The 16,528-nt window shown below is 41.4% G+C and overlaps 1 protein-coding gene across 3 annotated transcripts in view; it reads left to right on the top strand.

The window, feature by feature from the left end:
* LOC141986838 (NELL2-interacting cell ontogeny regulator 1-like) overlaps window positions 1-12,972 on the top strand; it is a 34,070-nt gene extending 21,098 nt beyond the window's left edge. For 2 of the 3 annotated variants that reach the window (XM_074951815.1, XM_074951816.1), the window contains exons 4-5: window positions 1,660-1,748; window positions 9,938-12,971. In XM_074951815.1, the coding sequence (XP_074807916.1) occupies window positions 1,660-1,748; window positions 9,938-10,009 (161 nt within the window). In that variant the 3' untranslated portion in view covers window positions 10,010-12,971. Of the gene's footprint in view, window positions 1-1,659; window positions 1,749-9,937 lie in introns of all 3 variants that reach the window. The other variant, XM_074951814.1, reaches the window with a different exon arrangement.
* Window positions 12,973-16,528: the final 3,556 nt, after the last annotated feature.

Raw genomic sequence — 16,528 nt, 5'->3', positions numbered from 1 at the left:
CAGCATTTACAGGTGTTTAAAGATCATCTTAATTCAACCAGTCCTGGATACTTCGTGTATTCATTGCACTAGATGAAAATCTTCATAACATACTCCCTCAGTCCCCCAGTGGCTTCTGGATCACATTCGTCGTCCCCATTCACTCATCCAGGGCACCTCACTGCTCTGCATCTTCCTGCATTTCTTCAGTCCTACCCCTACCCTGCTCACATGCTGTATTCTGCCAGTGTGGCCCACCTTGACGCTCCATTCCCCACCCCTTACATTTGGAGCGTCCTCTCCAGTCCTGTGTTCCATGCAATTATAGTCTCCACCTTTATATGGATCTTGAAGGATCACTTCTTTCCGCCAACAATGCCCTCACACATGCCTTCATGCCGGGCACTATCCCCCAAACTGAACATAGTAAAAATTCTCTGACATTAAAAAAATGAATGTACAGGATACCGAAATAATAAGCAGCACATCTCATAATCTTTCATGATGACAATCTCCATCCTCCCATTCTCCTCCCTTTGTGTATAGACATCCGTTGAGCTGTGATGAGTCTAATTTACATTATAAATTACTTGGAACAAGGACCTATCATTTTATTTATTGGAAAGTGCCATCCTCACCTATGGTTCTATGTATATACTAAATAATAATAATAATAACACAAAGTAGACTAAGAAATATACTAGAACATTCAGAGATTAGGTCTTTAAATATATTTTTATACATTTCTCCTTTTATTCAACTGTAGCTGAATAGTTTGGAGTGTTTCTTTTCTCAGGCAGGCAGACTTCTAAAGGACTCTGAAAATTCATCTTTCCTTATTAGCAGGCAGACTTTATGTTGTAGGATCCCGCTCCAGTTTGTCAAAAGTGTGTGGAAATCAGTCACAGTGTTTGCACAACAGGCTGAAGGTCACTGCTGCCTCACTCTAGTTCTTTCCTTGTTTCTACTCAACTTCAGAGCGCTGACTGGCCCCAAGTCCTGAACTTCTCATTTGAGCAAATCGCCCAGTGAAGTAATCAAAGATGCATAGAAATTAAGAGGCAAGTGAGAGCATATGGAATGCCAATAATAGTTGATTTTAGAGCATATTAGTACCATTGCTTTATCTGTCCTAACTCTGAATTACTAATGTTTATAGTGTATAGTTTCTAGTTGGATGAAGATCTGGCCTTGGTTTCATAGAATATCAGGGTTGGAAGGGACCTCAGGAGATCATGTAGTCCAACCCCCTGCTCAAAGCAGGACCAATCCCCAGTTTTTGCCCCAGATCCCTAAATGGCCCCCTCATGGTCATCCACATCCTTGTGACCTGCAGCTTGGATTACTTAGACCAGAGAACACAAACCTTAAAAATGCTGCAATTAGTCCGGAGGGCAGCAGCCCACCTCCTCAGCGACACCAGCCACTAGGAGCACCTCGGTACACTGCTCACTACAATGGCTCCCCATGGAATAATGGGTCAAATTCAAAGTCTCAGGTCCTCACATCCTCACCTATGGTTCTATGTATATACTAAATAATAATAATAATAATAATTCCTGTTGCTGACTTGCTTGTTGTCTCTTGGAAGGGCCTGATTCCGTAAAAAGTCATAGTCATCCCCTTTGATTACTATTTCATGCCATTTAGGAATGTCTTTCTACTTAAACTCTTCCCTAGGTCGCCCCTGTGTTGACTGCCATGCATTTGAATTCATGCAGAGGGCCTTGCAGGATTTAAAGAAGACTGCGTATAATCTAGACACACGGGTAAGGCGGCATTGGATTTTTTTGTTGTATGACAAAGTTGTTTTGCTTAGAAGTGGGTAAAATGGATACATTTTTGTTTTGGCAATATCAATCTACTGTACGTAACTGTTCTCAAGGGATGATGTTGGGCAATATCTGTTCATTGCTCAGGATAACAGCATGAGTTCCCTAGCTCCCTCTTATTCAACGTATAAGCCCATTGAGAGGATTAGTGAGGAGCTGTGGCCTGCACAGCTTTCAGTATTTTGGTGACATCCCGCTCCGTCCCTAGCTCTATCTCACCAACTCAGTCAGTGCTACCAGCCCTTGGCCCAGTAGCTGGTTGGGGTTGGGTCACGGATGAGAGCTGGTTGGCTGGAGCTCATTCTGGATAAGACTGAAGTGATGCTTGTAGGCTGGGGAAAAATGATCAAAAAATATTCCAAGGATCGTACCTTCCCCTCTTATTGAGAGTGTTTGTCTACCTGTTGTCACTGGGGCTTGCAATCTGTGGCTACTGTTGTCTCCAACTGCCGTTAAACAGTAATGGTGTCTAGGAAGGGTTTTTTAGTCTTTGCCTCGCTAGGATGTTGAAAGTGTTTCTTTTAGATGCAAACCTTGCTACTGTGATCTTTGCCACCTTGATATTGCACTATTGCAATACACTCCACTTAGGGCTGCACCTTAAACAACCTGGAAGCTTCTTCAAGTCCTATCTTAAACTGTAGTGCAGTGTTGCTATCTGCTGGTAAACATCTGCCATGTTCCACCCTAGAGGTGGCTGCTTTTCAGTGGTAGGTGAAATGATTGCTGTGTTGTGCAATTTAAATACTCTGGGATGAAAGATACTATGTAAATATAAGATATTTAAATTACCTAAATCCAGTGAACGTGCATGGTATATCGTCTCGCAGACATAAAATACCCCACTGTTGCATATGCAACATAAAAATGTACATAGACCTTAGTAAGTTCTCCATTTTCTATGTTTTCTATTCATGCACATTTTTCAAAAGAAGCTTCTAAAAATTTGAGCATTATATTGTCTGACATCTGATTTATATAAGCAAATGTATTTTACAGGTTTGGAAGCGTAAAAGCACATTGGCATTTTTAGAGATTGGTCTGAGGACCCTTTGAAAGTTGAGCCATCATGTTTACATAAAAAGGCAGCTGCAGGGATGAAGATACCCTGAAGATTTTACTATGGAAAAATATGTGTTTCAGCGGGGCCAAATTGGTGCACAGCAGATGTATTTATTAAGCAGGTTTGTTTATAAGAATACAAGTCAAATGTACGTCAGACTCCTCCATGAATAAATTTGCTTAATGAATACATCTGCTGAGCATCACTAAAGCCAAAACTACATATTCATGCCATGCTGAAATGTACCAGTACATCTTTCCTTCTGTTACAAGTATAGTTGAACCTCTTCAACAGGCAGAGCACTCGGCATCAGTTGATTATTCCCTGATACTCAGATTTCTGAAAGAGGAATAAAAAGTAGATCTGACCTGCCCAACTGGTTTCAAACTCCGGTTTTTTGCAGAGATTTCTCAGGACTGCTTCAAAAACCTCCATAGTGAATAAAGATTCTCAGCAGTTTCCCTTATGGGTTCTACAGTGTCATGGACACAGGTACTATAGCAAAGAAAAAGTGAGGCTGAATAAAAGAGAGAGAGAGACTGCAGAGAAAACTGAATTCTTGAGCCCTCAGGTCTCTAAATTCACTTGACGTTGGGGGGATGTAGCCTTCCCCTATTTTTGTTTTTTAAATTAAAGTTACATGAAGCTATTTTTACCCAAATGGCAGAGAGAAAATGAAGAGGAAGGGGAAGGGTTTCAGCTGAAATGAATGCCAAGGACATGTATTTCCCAATTGTAGGTATGACAGCTGAGTTTGAGAACATCACTTTGTGAGATATATTTTTACAAAACCAGACCCTCTGTCTTTCTCCATCTTAATTTGGGAGTCTGTTTAAATCCAAATGACTGAATCCTTGAATATGTTTGGACTAGGAATGTCCACTGGGAATTCTCTTTATATGTTCTCAAAAAACATTAAAGCATTTAATAGTTGTTGAGGACTGGATGGCTCAGGAGATTGCTAATGAGTTATGGAGCTTTTCAACTCTCTGCTCACTAGTTCACTCTAGCTCGAGTTAGTGTTTACTAGAAGTTTCAGTGTGATAGTTTACATATCGATATGTCCAGTTGTCTTAGTGTATTATGTATATTTGGCAGATTATTTATAATGTGTTTAGTTGTCTTAATCTACTTCCTGTTGCTGCCATGCCATCCCATAAACCATTGATACCTTTGTTGGTATTGTGACGTCCTGCTCAGGACACCCAGAACTGTGAGCCACTGTGCTACCCCTCTGCCTTAGTGAGAGCTTTGCTGCTGTTATGCTGTGTGCCAGCTCCCTGACACACCAGCCTGTCTGCCTTGCCAGCAAACTCTTCAAAACTCTGCCTGTCTAAACCTTGCTTTGCAGGTAATAATCAGGGAACCCCAGTTCCCAAGTTCCACGGAGATGTCTCCCTGCAGTGTCTAATCCCTCTTGCTGGACACTTGCAGAAATTACTAGGTTCGCTGCCTCCAAAAAACCAGACACATCAGCCTGTTAGGTGAGCTGAAGACTCACACTTCACTTTAATACGCAGCACTGAGATGGTTTTGTAATAAAACAAGAATAAATTTGTTAACAAAGTACAGAGATTTAGCAAGAGAAAAGGAGACAGCGGTGGTTACAAAGAAAACAAAATAGAACAGTCTTTCTAGAGACTAAAATTTAAGATTAGCAAATTATGGTCTTTGCCTAAGCAGTTTTCATATTCACAAGTTAATCAGCATCTCCAGCCCTCCAAGTCAGGGAACCCAACGTTCACAGAATCAAAGGGTGCTGTTCCTTTTGCTCCCTCAGGGATGGATAACCAAATTGCCTTTTTGTTCCCCTTCTATTGCCCAAAGTCCATTGTCTCTGCTCTAAGAGTCAGGAAGGATTCCTGGAGTGCAGGCTCTATCTGTCAGTGTGCTCATTAAGCTGCAGCGTGTTAGCTTGATAACTTCATTTACTACATATGTAAATGTACATTCATTGTCCTCTGCCAGTAATCAAGCAGGTCAGACACATTTCTTTCTCTAGCGCAGGCTGGGTTTAAGCACTGCCTTCCAAATACATTTTAAGAACATGTTTGCAGCACATACATACAACCTGTACATAGATGACACAATGATTTTCAGGACCATGGTGCGACCAGTTTACATATGATACCTTTTTAGATACATACTATCACAACAGTGTGTTGGGGGTAATGAGGGTGTCAGACCCGATGTGAGTTACAATATGGTCGGCCCTCTGCTAGTTGGCATTGAAGGGCTCCCAGGGTCACAGGTATATTCATTAGAGACATCCTCTACCTTGAGACAATAGACTCAGTTTGTAGATGAGATCGATGTGATGATCCTATGGCTCTTTTCCGTCTCTAATTCATAACTAGATGTGGGTGGGAAAAGGTTTTCTTATCCTGTGAACCTTTCTGAGATATCAAAAAAAATTCCTGTTTCACATTCGCACAAAACCAAGACATTTTGAAACTTTTCATGAAGACCAGAGACAATGCATGTAGAATAGACAATAGCTTGGTGGTTAGGGCACTCACTTGGCATATGGGAGACCCGGGTCCAAATCCCTGGTTTGAGTCAGGTTACTGGTTATTCTGGCAGCAAGCTCTTTGGGTTTGACCAAAAATCCCATCTGGGAAACCATTGCTGTCAAAACTGGTATATTTCTGCAAAAAGTTTTGTTTTTTGGCAAATCAACATTGCTCATGTAATGCTGATTTAAAAAAAAAAATCTGCTCTTTACTATAGTTACCATCAATTTGCCTGGTACTGCAGTTAGGCTTTTTGGGCTGTAATTGCCAGGATCACTTCTAGAGCTTTATCAGACACATAGATGCAAACAATATGTTGGGGGAAGAGTCACTTTGGCTTTTGTATAGGGAAATCATGCCTCAACAATCTATTAGAATTCTTTGAGGGGGTCAACAAGCTTGTGGACAAGGGTGATCAGGTGAATACAGTGTACTTGGACTTTCAGAAAGCCTTTGACAAGGTCTCACACCAAAGGCCCATAAACAAAGTGAGCAATCATCGGGTAAGAGGAAAGGTCCTCTCATGGATCAATTACTGCTTAAAGGATAGGATAAAAAGAGTAGGTTTTCACAATGGAGAAAGGTAAATAGTGCAGTCCCCAAATGATCAGTAGTGGGACCTGTGCTGTTCAAAATACCCTATATTCATAAATGATCTGGAAAAGGGGATGAAGGGTGAGGTGGCAAAATTTGGAGATACAAAATTATCAAGATAGTTAAGTCAAAAGCTGACTGGGAAGAGTTACAAAGGGATCTCATTAAACTGGGTGACTGGGGAACAAAATAGCATATGAAATTCAATGTTGTTAAGTGCAATGTAAGGCACATTGGAAAAAATAATCCAGATTATACATACACAATGATGGGGTCTAAATTAGCTGTTACTACTCAAGAAAGAGATGTTGGAGTCATTGCAGATAGTCCTTTGAAAATATCTGCTCAATGTGCAGCAGCAGTCACGTTAGGAACCATTAGGAAAGGGACAGATAAGAGAAAATATCATAATGCCACTGTATAAAGCTATGGTACACCTGCACCTTGAATATTGCATACAGTTCTGGTTACTCCATCTCAAAAATGATACATTAGAATTTGAAAAGGTGCAGAGAAGGGCAACAAAAATGATTGGAGATATGGAACAGCTTCCATGTGAGGAGAGATTAAAAAGACAGGGCCTGTTCATCTGAGAAAAGAGAGGACTAAAGGGGGATATGATAAGAGGTCTATAAAATCATGAGCGGTGTGGAGAGAGTGAATAAGGAAGTGTTATTTACCCTATCACCTAACACAAGAACTAGGGGTCACCAAATGAAATTAATAGGCAGCGGGTTTTAAATAAACACAAGGAAGAACTTCTTCACATAACGCACAGTCAACCTGTGGAACTTGTTGCCAGGGGATGTTGTGAAGGCCAGAAGTATAACTGGGTTCAAAAACAAATTAGGTAAGTTCATGGAGGATAGGTCCATCAAGATGGTCAGGGATGCAACCCTTGCTCTGGGTGTCCCTAATCCTCTGAGTGCCAGAAGTTGGGACTGGACGATAAGGAATGGATCACTCCACGTTCTGTTCATTGCCTCTGAAGCATCTGGCACTGGCCAGGGTCAGAAGACAGGATACTGGGCTAGATGGAGCATTGGTCTGAACTAGTATGGCCATTTTTATGTTCTTATGACATTTTCTGATGAAATCCCATTTCATTTAAGAATTCCTGATTAGCTCTTCTCATAACCTTCTGTTGTAGGGTGAGACTTTTAAAAGCTCCTCAGGGAACTAGATGCCCAGCTTCTATTGAAAGGAGTTGAGCTCTCATCTCCTTTAGCTACTTTTTAAACCCCCCTTCCCCCAATCTAAAGTTCTCCCCAGGAGAAAATACTATGAGAATGGACCATATACTCTTTTATTACTAGCTGAACTTGATGGATGCTTTGAAATGAACTTGGCATTGATGGCTATTTATCTGTGTAAATATTGGCAAAACAGATATTCACATGTTCAAAATTCTAATGGGTGTTTTTTAAAGTTAGCCATGAGATGTTGGATGTGTTATCATTATTCTAAAAGGTTAAGAGTTCTGAGACCATGAATATTTAGGATAAATGAACCAAAAACCAGGTTCCAAACAACCGTGAACATTTGGCTGGGTTCAGAATCTGAACCTGGATCCAGATCCAAAGTTTTTAGTGTGTTCTTCTCTCTACAATGGGCCTAAACAAAACCTCCACTCTGAATAGCCATACATTTTGATGGACTCAAAATCTAGGTCTTATCTTAGCAGTTGGAACCCATCTTTAATTTTTAGGTGTAATTTTAGGGATATTTTAATTGTGTGTGTAAACAGTTTTATGATTATGCTCAACTAACAGCTACCAAAACCTCTATTTGTTCTTTATTAATTTCTAAACTATTCATGGTAAATTAGCGTATGCAAAGCATATCAAATTAGATGTGCTCATGCAAATAAAAATAAAACATTAGCCATGGCTGAGTTTGTAAATTTTCAAATAAATTGTAAATATAAAAGTTGTAAGCAGCCTTGAGACTTAGCTCAGAAACCATTGGCAAGCTGTTGGGTTATCGTATTCAAGCCTTCATGAGTAAGGTGAAAGTGATATTTAAAAGGTAGATGATTGAGTGGTTTTAAGTGATTAGCAAAAGTCTGATTAGACTTTCCCACTCAGAGTAACTGAAGGGCTCAATATTAGTGATTCCCTGAATTAGAGACAATACAATTGTATTTTAATGGTTTAACAACTGGCAAAAGATTAATATAGGAGAAAATGTTTATTGGTTAGAGAAGAGGGTGGGTGCTCTGGACACTTTGGTTCTAATCCTAGCTCTCCCACCGACTCCCTGTGTAACATGGGCAATTCACTGAAGTAAAAGAAAATTCTCCCAAATTTGGCCACGTTAGAAGCCTTTGAAAATCACAGTCCACGCATGCTCAGCAGAGACTCCTTTGATTTTAACAGCTAAAATCTCCAAAGATTCTATCCTTGCTGAGCATGCTCCATCCCTTTATGGCAGTGCCTGTGATGCTGGGACTAGGTGAATGGGGAAGCTGGGACTGGGAACTAGATGCAGGGGAGAGGAGGACTGGGACAGGGAGAAGGCTAGGAGACTAGGAGTGGAAGCTGGGGCTTTGGAGAGGCTGTCACTGGCTAGGCAAGGAGACTGGAACTGGGAACCAGGATGAAAGGACGGGAGAGACAGATAGGAGGAGGAGCCAGGAGGGGAGAACTGAGAATGGTTGTACAAGGAGACTGGAGTCAAGGAGTTGGGGGGTGGGGAGAGGAAAACTGGGACTGGCTGGGCAAGGAGAGAGGGACTGGATGTGGGGAGGAGGAGAGATTGGGAGTGGGGGATTCTGGGATTAGGAGTTTAGGACTTACTAGGCAAGGAGACAGGACTGGGACGAGAAGCCTGAGGAGTGGAGACTGGGACTGGAAGAAGGAGCCAAGGGTGGGGAAAGAGACTAGACTGGGATGGGGACAGGTTGGAGGGGACAGGGCAGAAGGACACTTGGGAGGAATGGGCAGAAAAATCTGTGCCCACTAGAGTAGTGGTTCTCAAACTTTAGTAACCCGAGGAGCCCCATTTTGATTTAAAATTTTGCCATAGACCCAGGTCCCGCCCGCACTCTACCCCTTCCCCCAAGGCCCCACACTGCCCCATCTCTTCCCACCTCTGCTCCACCCCTGCCCCTCCTCTTCCCTGCCTCTTTCTACCCCCTCCCCCTCCCTCCTAGCGCTTCCTGCATGCTGGAGAACAGCTGGTCCCCAGCATGCAGGAGTTGAGGGTGGGAGGGGGAGGAGTTGATCGGCTGGACCCGCGGACCCCCTGGAGTACCCTCATGGACCCCCAGGGGTCTGTGGACCCCAGTTTGAGAAACTCTGCACTAGAGCATTTGCCTCTCCAGAGCCTGGACTGGTCATCAGAAATGGTCACTGAAAATGCAGTTATTTGCCCAGCTCTACTCCCGATTCTTTTCATTGTCTGTTCCCCCTCTGAAATAAACCCAAAATTCTGATTTTAAAGTCCTCCCATATGCTGTATCTTGGATACATAAAATATTTCACCATCCCCAAATCCACCACTTCCGTTAAATAATATTTATACAAAAACACTGTCTTGTCCGCACACACTTCCCCTCAACCTGCTATGACACTCAGGGCACTACATTAAATGGGGTCATTATAAATACAAATTATTTTAAAATTCACAATAATTTTTTAAAACCTCTCGTATACATTAGAGTTTTTAATGTGAAACTAAATAAATAAAACCTAGAGTGTACCAGGTTCCTATATTTTTCAGATCATCACAGGAAGTGTTGCCATATTATTATGCTAATTATAATAGCCAAAGGCTTAACTACCATCTATAACTAAATAATATGTCTGGTTATTATTCTCAAGCCTCATCATGTAGAACCAAACTGATATCTCTTGTGACATAAATAAAACAGACTTTTCTTTAGGAGCTAATTAGTTTTAGAATTCTGACGCTCATTTTTTGATGTTGCTTTTTTCTTTCCCCCTTCCTTGCAGACAGAAACACTGCTTCTTCAAGTGGAAGAGAGAACTCTGTGTGACTGTGTAACTGCCGACACGCTGAACTGAACACTGGAGAAGAGCCAAAGAGTGTCACCTGTTCAGCTGGTTTTAAAAATGCTGCTGGATGTAATACGGACAGCTGTGTGGAGTACATATTGCAAGCATGTAAGCCCCAGTGTAGTGAGGCAAGCAGGTGGGGAGTTTCTTTATGAGATGGTGGGGTGGAGTGTGGTTGTCTGTCTTATGCTTGTTTTCTCCAGTAGGAAGGTGCTACTATTGTGGCTTGACTGATTGATCATATCAAGACAGAGCATTGCATGCTGGAATCTGTAGTCTCTGCAGGCTGTATCGCCATATTAAAGGTAATGGTAGCTGCAATCCATTCTGTTTATTTATAATGCAAATTTGGACCAAATTCAGCCAATTTGTAACTGTGGATTTCAATGGTGTTACTACACCTGCTTATATCTGGACTGAATTTGGCCCTAAACAGGACTCCTTGGTCTCCTGGGAAGCTGTCGACTTGGTTGGAGGAAATGTAGGTATCCTTGAATTAAATCATACACTGTCACTACCCACTTAGCGCTCCCACTGTATGCCAGCACATGTAAAAATAGCTATTGTTTTACCAATCTAAATGCATGTTGTGTACAAAGGGAAAAGGAGAATAAAACTACTAGAAAAACAGGTAATCCCACACCCAAAGGTACCTTGTTTCTGTTTGAATGAGATCTTGACAATAGGCTAACCTAAAAGTTCAGTGTGACTAGGGGAAGGAGGAATCAAATTTTCATTCCCTATCACTGTGCAGTGTAGCTTTTCTTTGAGAAAGTACGTCCACCATAGGAATGTACATGGCACTCAGATGTCACTGAGCTAGTTAGTGGTGTCACAAACCAACACACTATTGAACAAGTCAACTTTTGTACACATCAAAAATGTCTTCTAAGTTCTCCACAGGGTCAGTGCTCATGCACCACGGGAGCCCTGTTTTCTTTGCCCTCTGCAAACCTGTGTATATATTGTAAGGATGAAAAGGGGAAGAAGTGAAAGCATTAGAAATTACTGAATTATGTTTAGAGAGACAAGGAGGGTGAGGTAATATCTTTTATTGGACCCACTTCTGTTGGTAGAGAGACAAGCCTTCGAGCTACCCAGAGCTCTTCTTCAGGTCTGGGAAAGGTAGAGTGTCACAGCTAGTTGAGCATAAGTAGTTAGCACATGGTCTAAGGGACCATTCAAGGTGAAGTGGCCTGTTTAACCCCTCCTGAAAGAAACCTTACCTGAATCCCTGTTTCTGGCCCCCCAAATAAACCCCCAACCTCTCCAAGCCCATCACTAGAAGCAAGCTTTATTTATTTAGCTTCTTTTCTTTCAATCCCTCCTTAAAACTCACTCCTGCTGCCAGGCCTCCTACAAGAAGTAAGTTAATTAATCCAAAACTTCCCAAACAACTAAATTCCCACCCCCCTTTTTAGTACATTAACAGAACCGTCAGGGCATGCATATAATCTTATTACGATAAGCTTTGTCCTTCCTCACCCCTTCCCTGCATTGTGTGTTAGCCCCTGGCTGTGTCACTATAAAATTAAATTAGAAGCTCTTTGAGGCAGAGCTTTTGTCTTATTTGTACTGAAAGTGCCCAGTACACTTTGCGGTGATGTAAACATATAAACTAAGCATCACCATGTTTATCTGTTGCTCTAGTTTCATGTTCAACATTTATTTGATAACATACATACACAAAAATGGACCTGTGTCTCCAATTGAATATAACATAACCCACCTAAACTCATACCCTTTCCCCATCATCCATGGAGATGCTCAGTATCTATATTGACAGGTTTCAGAGTAGCAGCCGTGTTAGTCTGTATTCGCAAAAAGAAAAGGAGTACTTGTGGCACCTTGGAGACTAACCAATTTATTTGAGCATAAGCTTTCATGAGCTACAGCTCACTTCATCGGATGCATACTGTATGCATCCGATGAAGCGAGCTGTAGCTCACGAAAGCTTAGTATCTATATTATGACTCTGTCTTTCTCACAGTCACTCCACAGGAGTGGAGAACAGCAGAGATAGGGGCTTAGAGTCTTATGAAAGAATTGAGTTTTAAGAAGTGATCTGACAGAGATGAGGGTGGAGGCATATCAGACCAGATCAGAGGAATTCCAAATGTTGGGGGCCATGAAGAAGAAAAAGACACAAAGATCTGAAAACACTTCACTTCTTTATGTAATCAGTCCCCCTTTGCAAGTATTTACTAGTGGTCAAAGACATGCAGCCATAGTGGGGTAAGGAAACATCCCACAATAAAAATGTTATTTTAAAACTATTATTCATTCTGAACTATGGAGCAGGGACTATAGTAAATGTATGTAATAAACACCCAGGCAAAGGACTGTTTCCTGCAACTGGTCCAATATCTCCTGATGTCACTCTCTGATTGCTGCGGTGAACAATGAACTTGCTGACTTCCACCACGTCAGTATGTCTGCATGAGCCTTGAGTGCAAGCTGCTCTTTGAATCAAGGCACCTGATACTACCCTCTGAGTCTCACTTAAGTAGCCAGTCGGTGGTTAAAACCATGTTACATTCTTATTGCTTTGTCAATAAAGTCTGAAAATGGAACTGTGCTGAAAACTCAGAGTTTATACAGCTGTTCTTTTTTGAGTTACAAAATCAGCTTGCAGGAGTGCTGACTTTTGCTGTTGCATAGGGTTAGCGGGATATGCATTTCAAGAGAGGCCTGCATTAAAGTTATTTTCTTTGAAGGACCTGAATGTTGTGTGTGTTCTTGCCTGTACATTACACTGATAGTCTTTGCCAGTGCAGAGACAACTGCAGCTAGGGGTTGTACTCTATTAATGATCATTTGATGTCTAAGCATTATAGTTCATGTTATTTTTAATGTAATAACTTCAACCTGTAAAATTGAATACAGTAGCTGGTTTTGAGACTGGAACATTATTTTTGTACTTCATCCTGTGTTTTATTCCTCAGCTCCACAAAGTGTTTGGCCATGTGTTATACCTTCTGGGCCACTGGAATCATACAGTGACTGTGAAGTGGTAACCTGCTGCTTTTTCTCTCCCATATTCATAAAGTGCCAGTTGTTGCATCACAGGAATATGGCTTTTATTTTGATTGTTAGCTAGAAGGATCACAGCTTCCATTTTAGCTACAAGACTAAAGTAGTATGTGTTAATTTGAGGTACTGAAAGTTATACATATAAGGAGCTGATACAAAAATTTAGCAGAAAGTGTTGGAGTGCATTTATGTGTCAAGGCTGCGTGTCTTGTCTATGTTCACTGAAAAATTTGCTAAGGTTTGTGAAATTTTTGATCAAATCTGTGCCAAGTTTTGAGTGAACCAGTGTTGATTGATGGCTGTGCAAAAAAATCAGATGAAGTTTATAATTCCATGAGGTTTCTGCACAAAGCTGGGGGAAACTTGTCATTTTGCTTTGAGTCAACCTTTGCTGAGTTTCAAGTTTTTAATGAAATCAGACAAGTTTATTGAGAAAATGTTGTCCATTGATTGACCACAGCAATAAGATGCTAACAGATAGAGACAGGCCTAAACTATATATTTTGGATCCAGACCCTAAGCCAAACTTCTCCAAAGTTCAGGGTTGTTTAAATATAAGACTTTGGTCCATTATAGAGATCTGGAGACATCCACAAAATATGGACCCAGATTCAAAATGTCTCAAAGCATGAGTGTTCAGACACAAGGCTTAGTTGGGACCAGTCCTGACTGATAAAAGTTAATTTTTCACAACTCTTAAGTTTTGAGGTTTGATATTTCCCCCCTCAATTAAATGACAAGCCCTCAAGTTATCCATGTAGTAAGTCTGAAAAGCATGATTTCTTGCCTACCCAAAGATAAAAGTAACTGTGGTATGCTTATCCTTGGCTATAAGGGCCTGCATGCCTTGTGAAAAGTTTCCAAGCTGCAGCATCCAACATGGTAGCACAATATGTAGCTAATGAACAATTCCGTCTTGCACTGTAGATAGTCAAAACATAGTTCAGTTCCGTGTTCTCAGTGACTGTAGCATGATTCTGTTAAAACATGGTCGTCTTATTTGTAATGTAAGACCAAACAGTATTTTGACCATTTTGATTTGCAACCATATGCTGCATCATGGTAACTTTTCCAAGCAAAGCTCAGAAGATATGAACTCAGGTGAACTGAAGCTGAAAAAAAAATGTTAGAATGAGCCCCTGTGAAGGAAAACTGCTGCATCTTCCTCGCCTCGAGCTCCTGATAGTTTGTTGCTGGCAGCTGCAGAATAGATAATCTGGCAAAGCTTCCCCTTCTTAAAAATCCAAACTAACAAAAGAAGCCCCATGGAAAAAAAAATGTTCTCAGAACACAAGAATTTCTAACTTTTCTTGGGCCAAATAAACAAGTCAGAAGAGATTTTACAGGCCGATTCCCACTGGTTAAAGAAAAAAAAAGCAAGCAAATATTGCTTGCTTGAGCCTTCCCAGACAAAGACCCTAATGGTGCCAACGACTAAAAATTCATTTTGAAAAATTGTCAGCAGTGAATGTAATTTAAGACTGGCAGCAGCAGGTCCAAGCTTTGATATTGCTTCCAGCTGCTGCTAGCCCTGGCTTTTCAGAAGAATCAGCATGCACACGGACAACACAAAAGCCTTGTCTCCAGTGGGAATTTGTCCAGTTTCCAGCAAGCAGTGGCTAGCCTCTGCTGTAGCTACACAAGTCCAGAGGAAGCCCAAAGTGTAGACTAGGAAAGCCACGATTTGCCCTGATGGATCTTATCCTTGCTTGAAACCTAGAACCTAAAACAGAGCTTCATTTCACAGTAATTTTTCAGTGATCTTTCCCATGCGACAGAAAAGAGAAAACTATAAACTATTAAGAACATAGGCATTTCTAATATGCCTGTTACTGTTGTATCTAGATTAGTGGTTCTCAACCCACAGCCTGCCGGCCTCTTGCAGCCCATGTGACATCCTCAGAGCCATACAGATAATATATATATTGTGTGGATGCGGTCCACATAACACATAGAGAGATACCCATATGGCCCACAATGGTAAATAGGTTGAGAACCACTTCTTGCATGAACTGCAAAAGTGTTTTTCTGACTTGATCTTTTCCTCCATCATACACAGTGATGCAAGGTATAATTTGTAGTTAATCAGTTCCTCTAGAAGGGGAAACTTTCTTTTTGTTTTGTTACTATTGTACCCACTTCTGTATCAACACCTCATTTTTGCTGTGTTTCACTGAGGTACTTAAAACTCACTCCCTGCTGACTGTATCAACCTCCCAAGTCCCTGAGGGTCAGAAAGGTTTCGTAGTATCCCTGTGGTTTTGATTCTTGTGGTGTCTTTCATGGAACTCTAAGGGGGGAAGGTTCTGAGTGTCATACTGCCAATGAGAAGGAGTTCATTCCATGTTGCAGACATGACAGATGATTCTTTTCCTCTCCAAGCCTGTGACTTCATGTTTGAAGAAGACACTGAACCATTTCCTAGGCGCAGAGCAAGGTTGAACCAGTATCTGGTATGACAGAGAAACAAGACAACACCTGGGCTACTTTACTTTTGGCCCTTCTCCTGGACTCACTGGACCCCTGGCTCTCAGAGGAAGCAAAGTGGCCTGCAGTATTTATTTACTGAGATGTAAATAAACATATCTCGTGGGGTCCTGCAGGCATCTGTCCTGGTCCTGTACTACTCAATATTTTCATTAATGACTTGGATAGTGGATTGGAGAGTATACTTATTAAATTTGAAGATGACAACAGGCTGGGAGGGAATGCAAGCACTTTGAAGGATAGGATCAGAATTCAAAACAGCCTTGACAATCTAGAGAATTGACCTGAAATCAACAAGATGAAATTCAATAAAGATAAGTGCAAAGTATTACACTTAGGAAGGAAAAATCAAACACACACTACAAAATAGGGAATAACTGGGTAGGTGATAGTAGTGCTGAAAAGGATCTGAGGGGTTAGAGTGGATCACAAATTGAATATGAGCCAACAACGAGATGCAGTTTTGAAAAAGATGAATGTCGTTCTGGGGCGTGTTAACAGGAATAGTCGTATGTCAGACACGGGCAGGGCTGCTAGAACAATATGTGTAGTGGGGGTGCTAAGAACGATTGAACCAAACTGTATATGATGGAAACCACTTCAAGCTGGGGGTGCAGCAGCATCCCCAGCACCTATGGACAAGGATGGTAATTGTCCCGCTCGGTGGACACGGTGAGGACTCAGTTGGAGTGCTGTGCCCAGATCTAGGCACTGCACTTTAAGAAAGATGTGGACAAATTGGAAGGAGTCCAGTGAAAAGCAACACAAATGATAAAAGGTTTAGAAAACCTGACCTAAGATGAAAAGTTAAAAAAACTGGGCATGTTTAGTCTCGAGAACAGAAGACTGAGGGGGAACCTGGTAACAGTCTTCATGTATGTGAAGGGCTGTTATAAAGAGGGTGGTGATCAATTGTTCTCCATGTCCACTGAAGGTAGGACAAGAAGTAATGTGCTCAATATGCAACAAGAGAGATTTGGGTTAGTTAGTAAGGGAAAATATTTTGAC

Source organism: Natator depressus, chromosome 4 (genome assembly GCF_965152275.1).
Source record: "Natator depressus isolate rNatDep1 chromosome 4, rNatDep2.hap1, whole genome shotgun sequence".
Taxonomy (NCBI): Eukaryota; Metazoa; Chordata; order Testudines; family Cheloniidae; genus Natator; species Natator depressus.
Note: the sequence above shows the minus strand (reverse complement) of the source record. Positions and strands in the feature narration are given on the sequence as shown.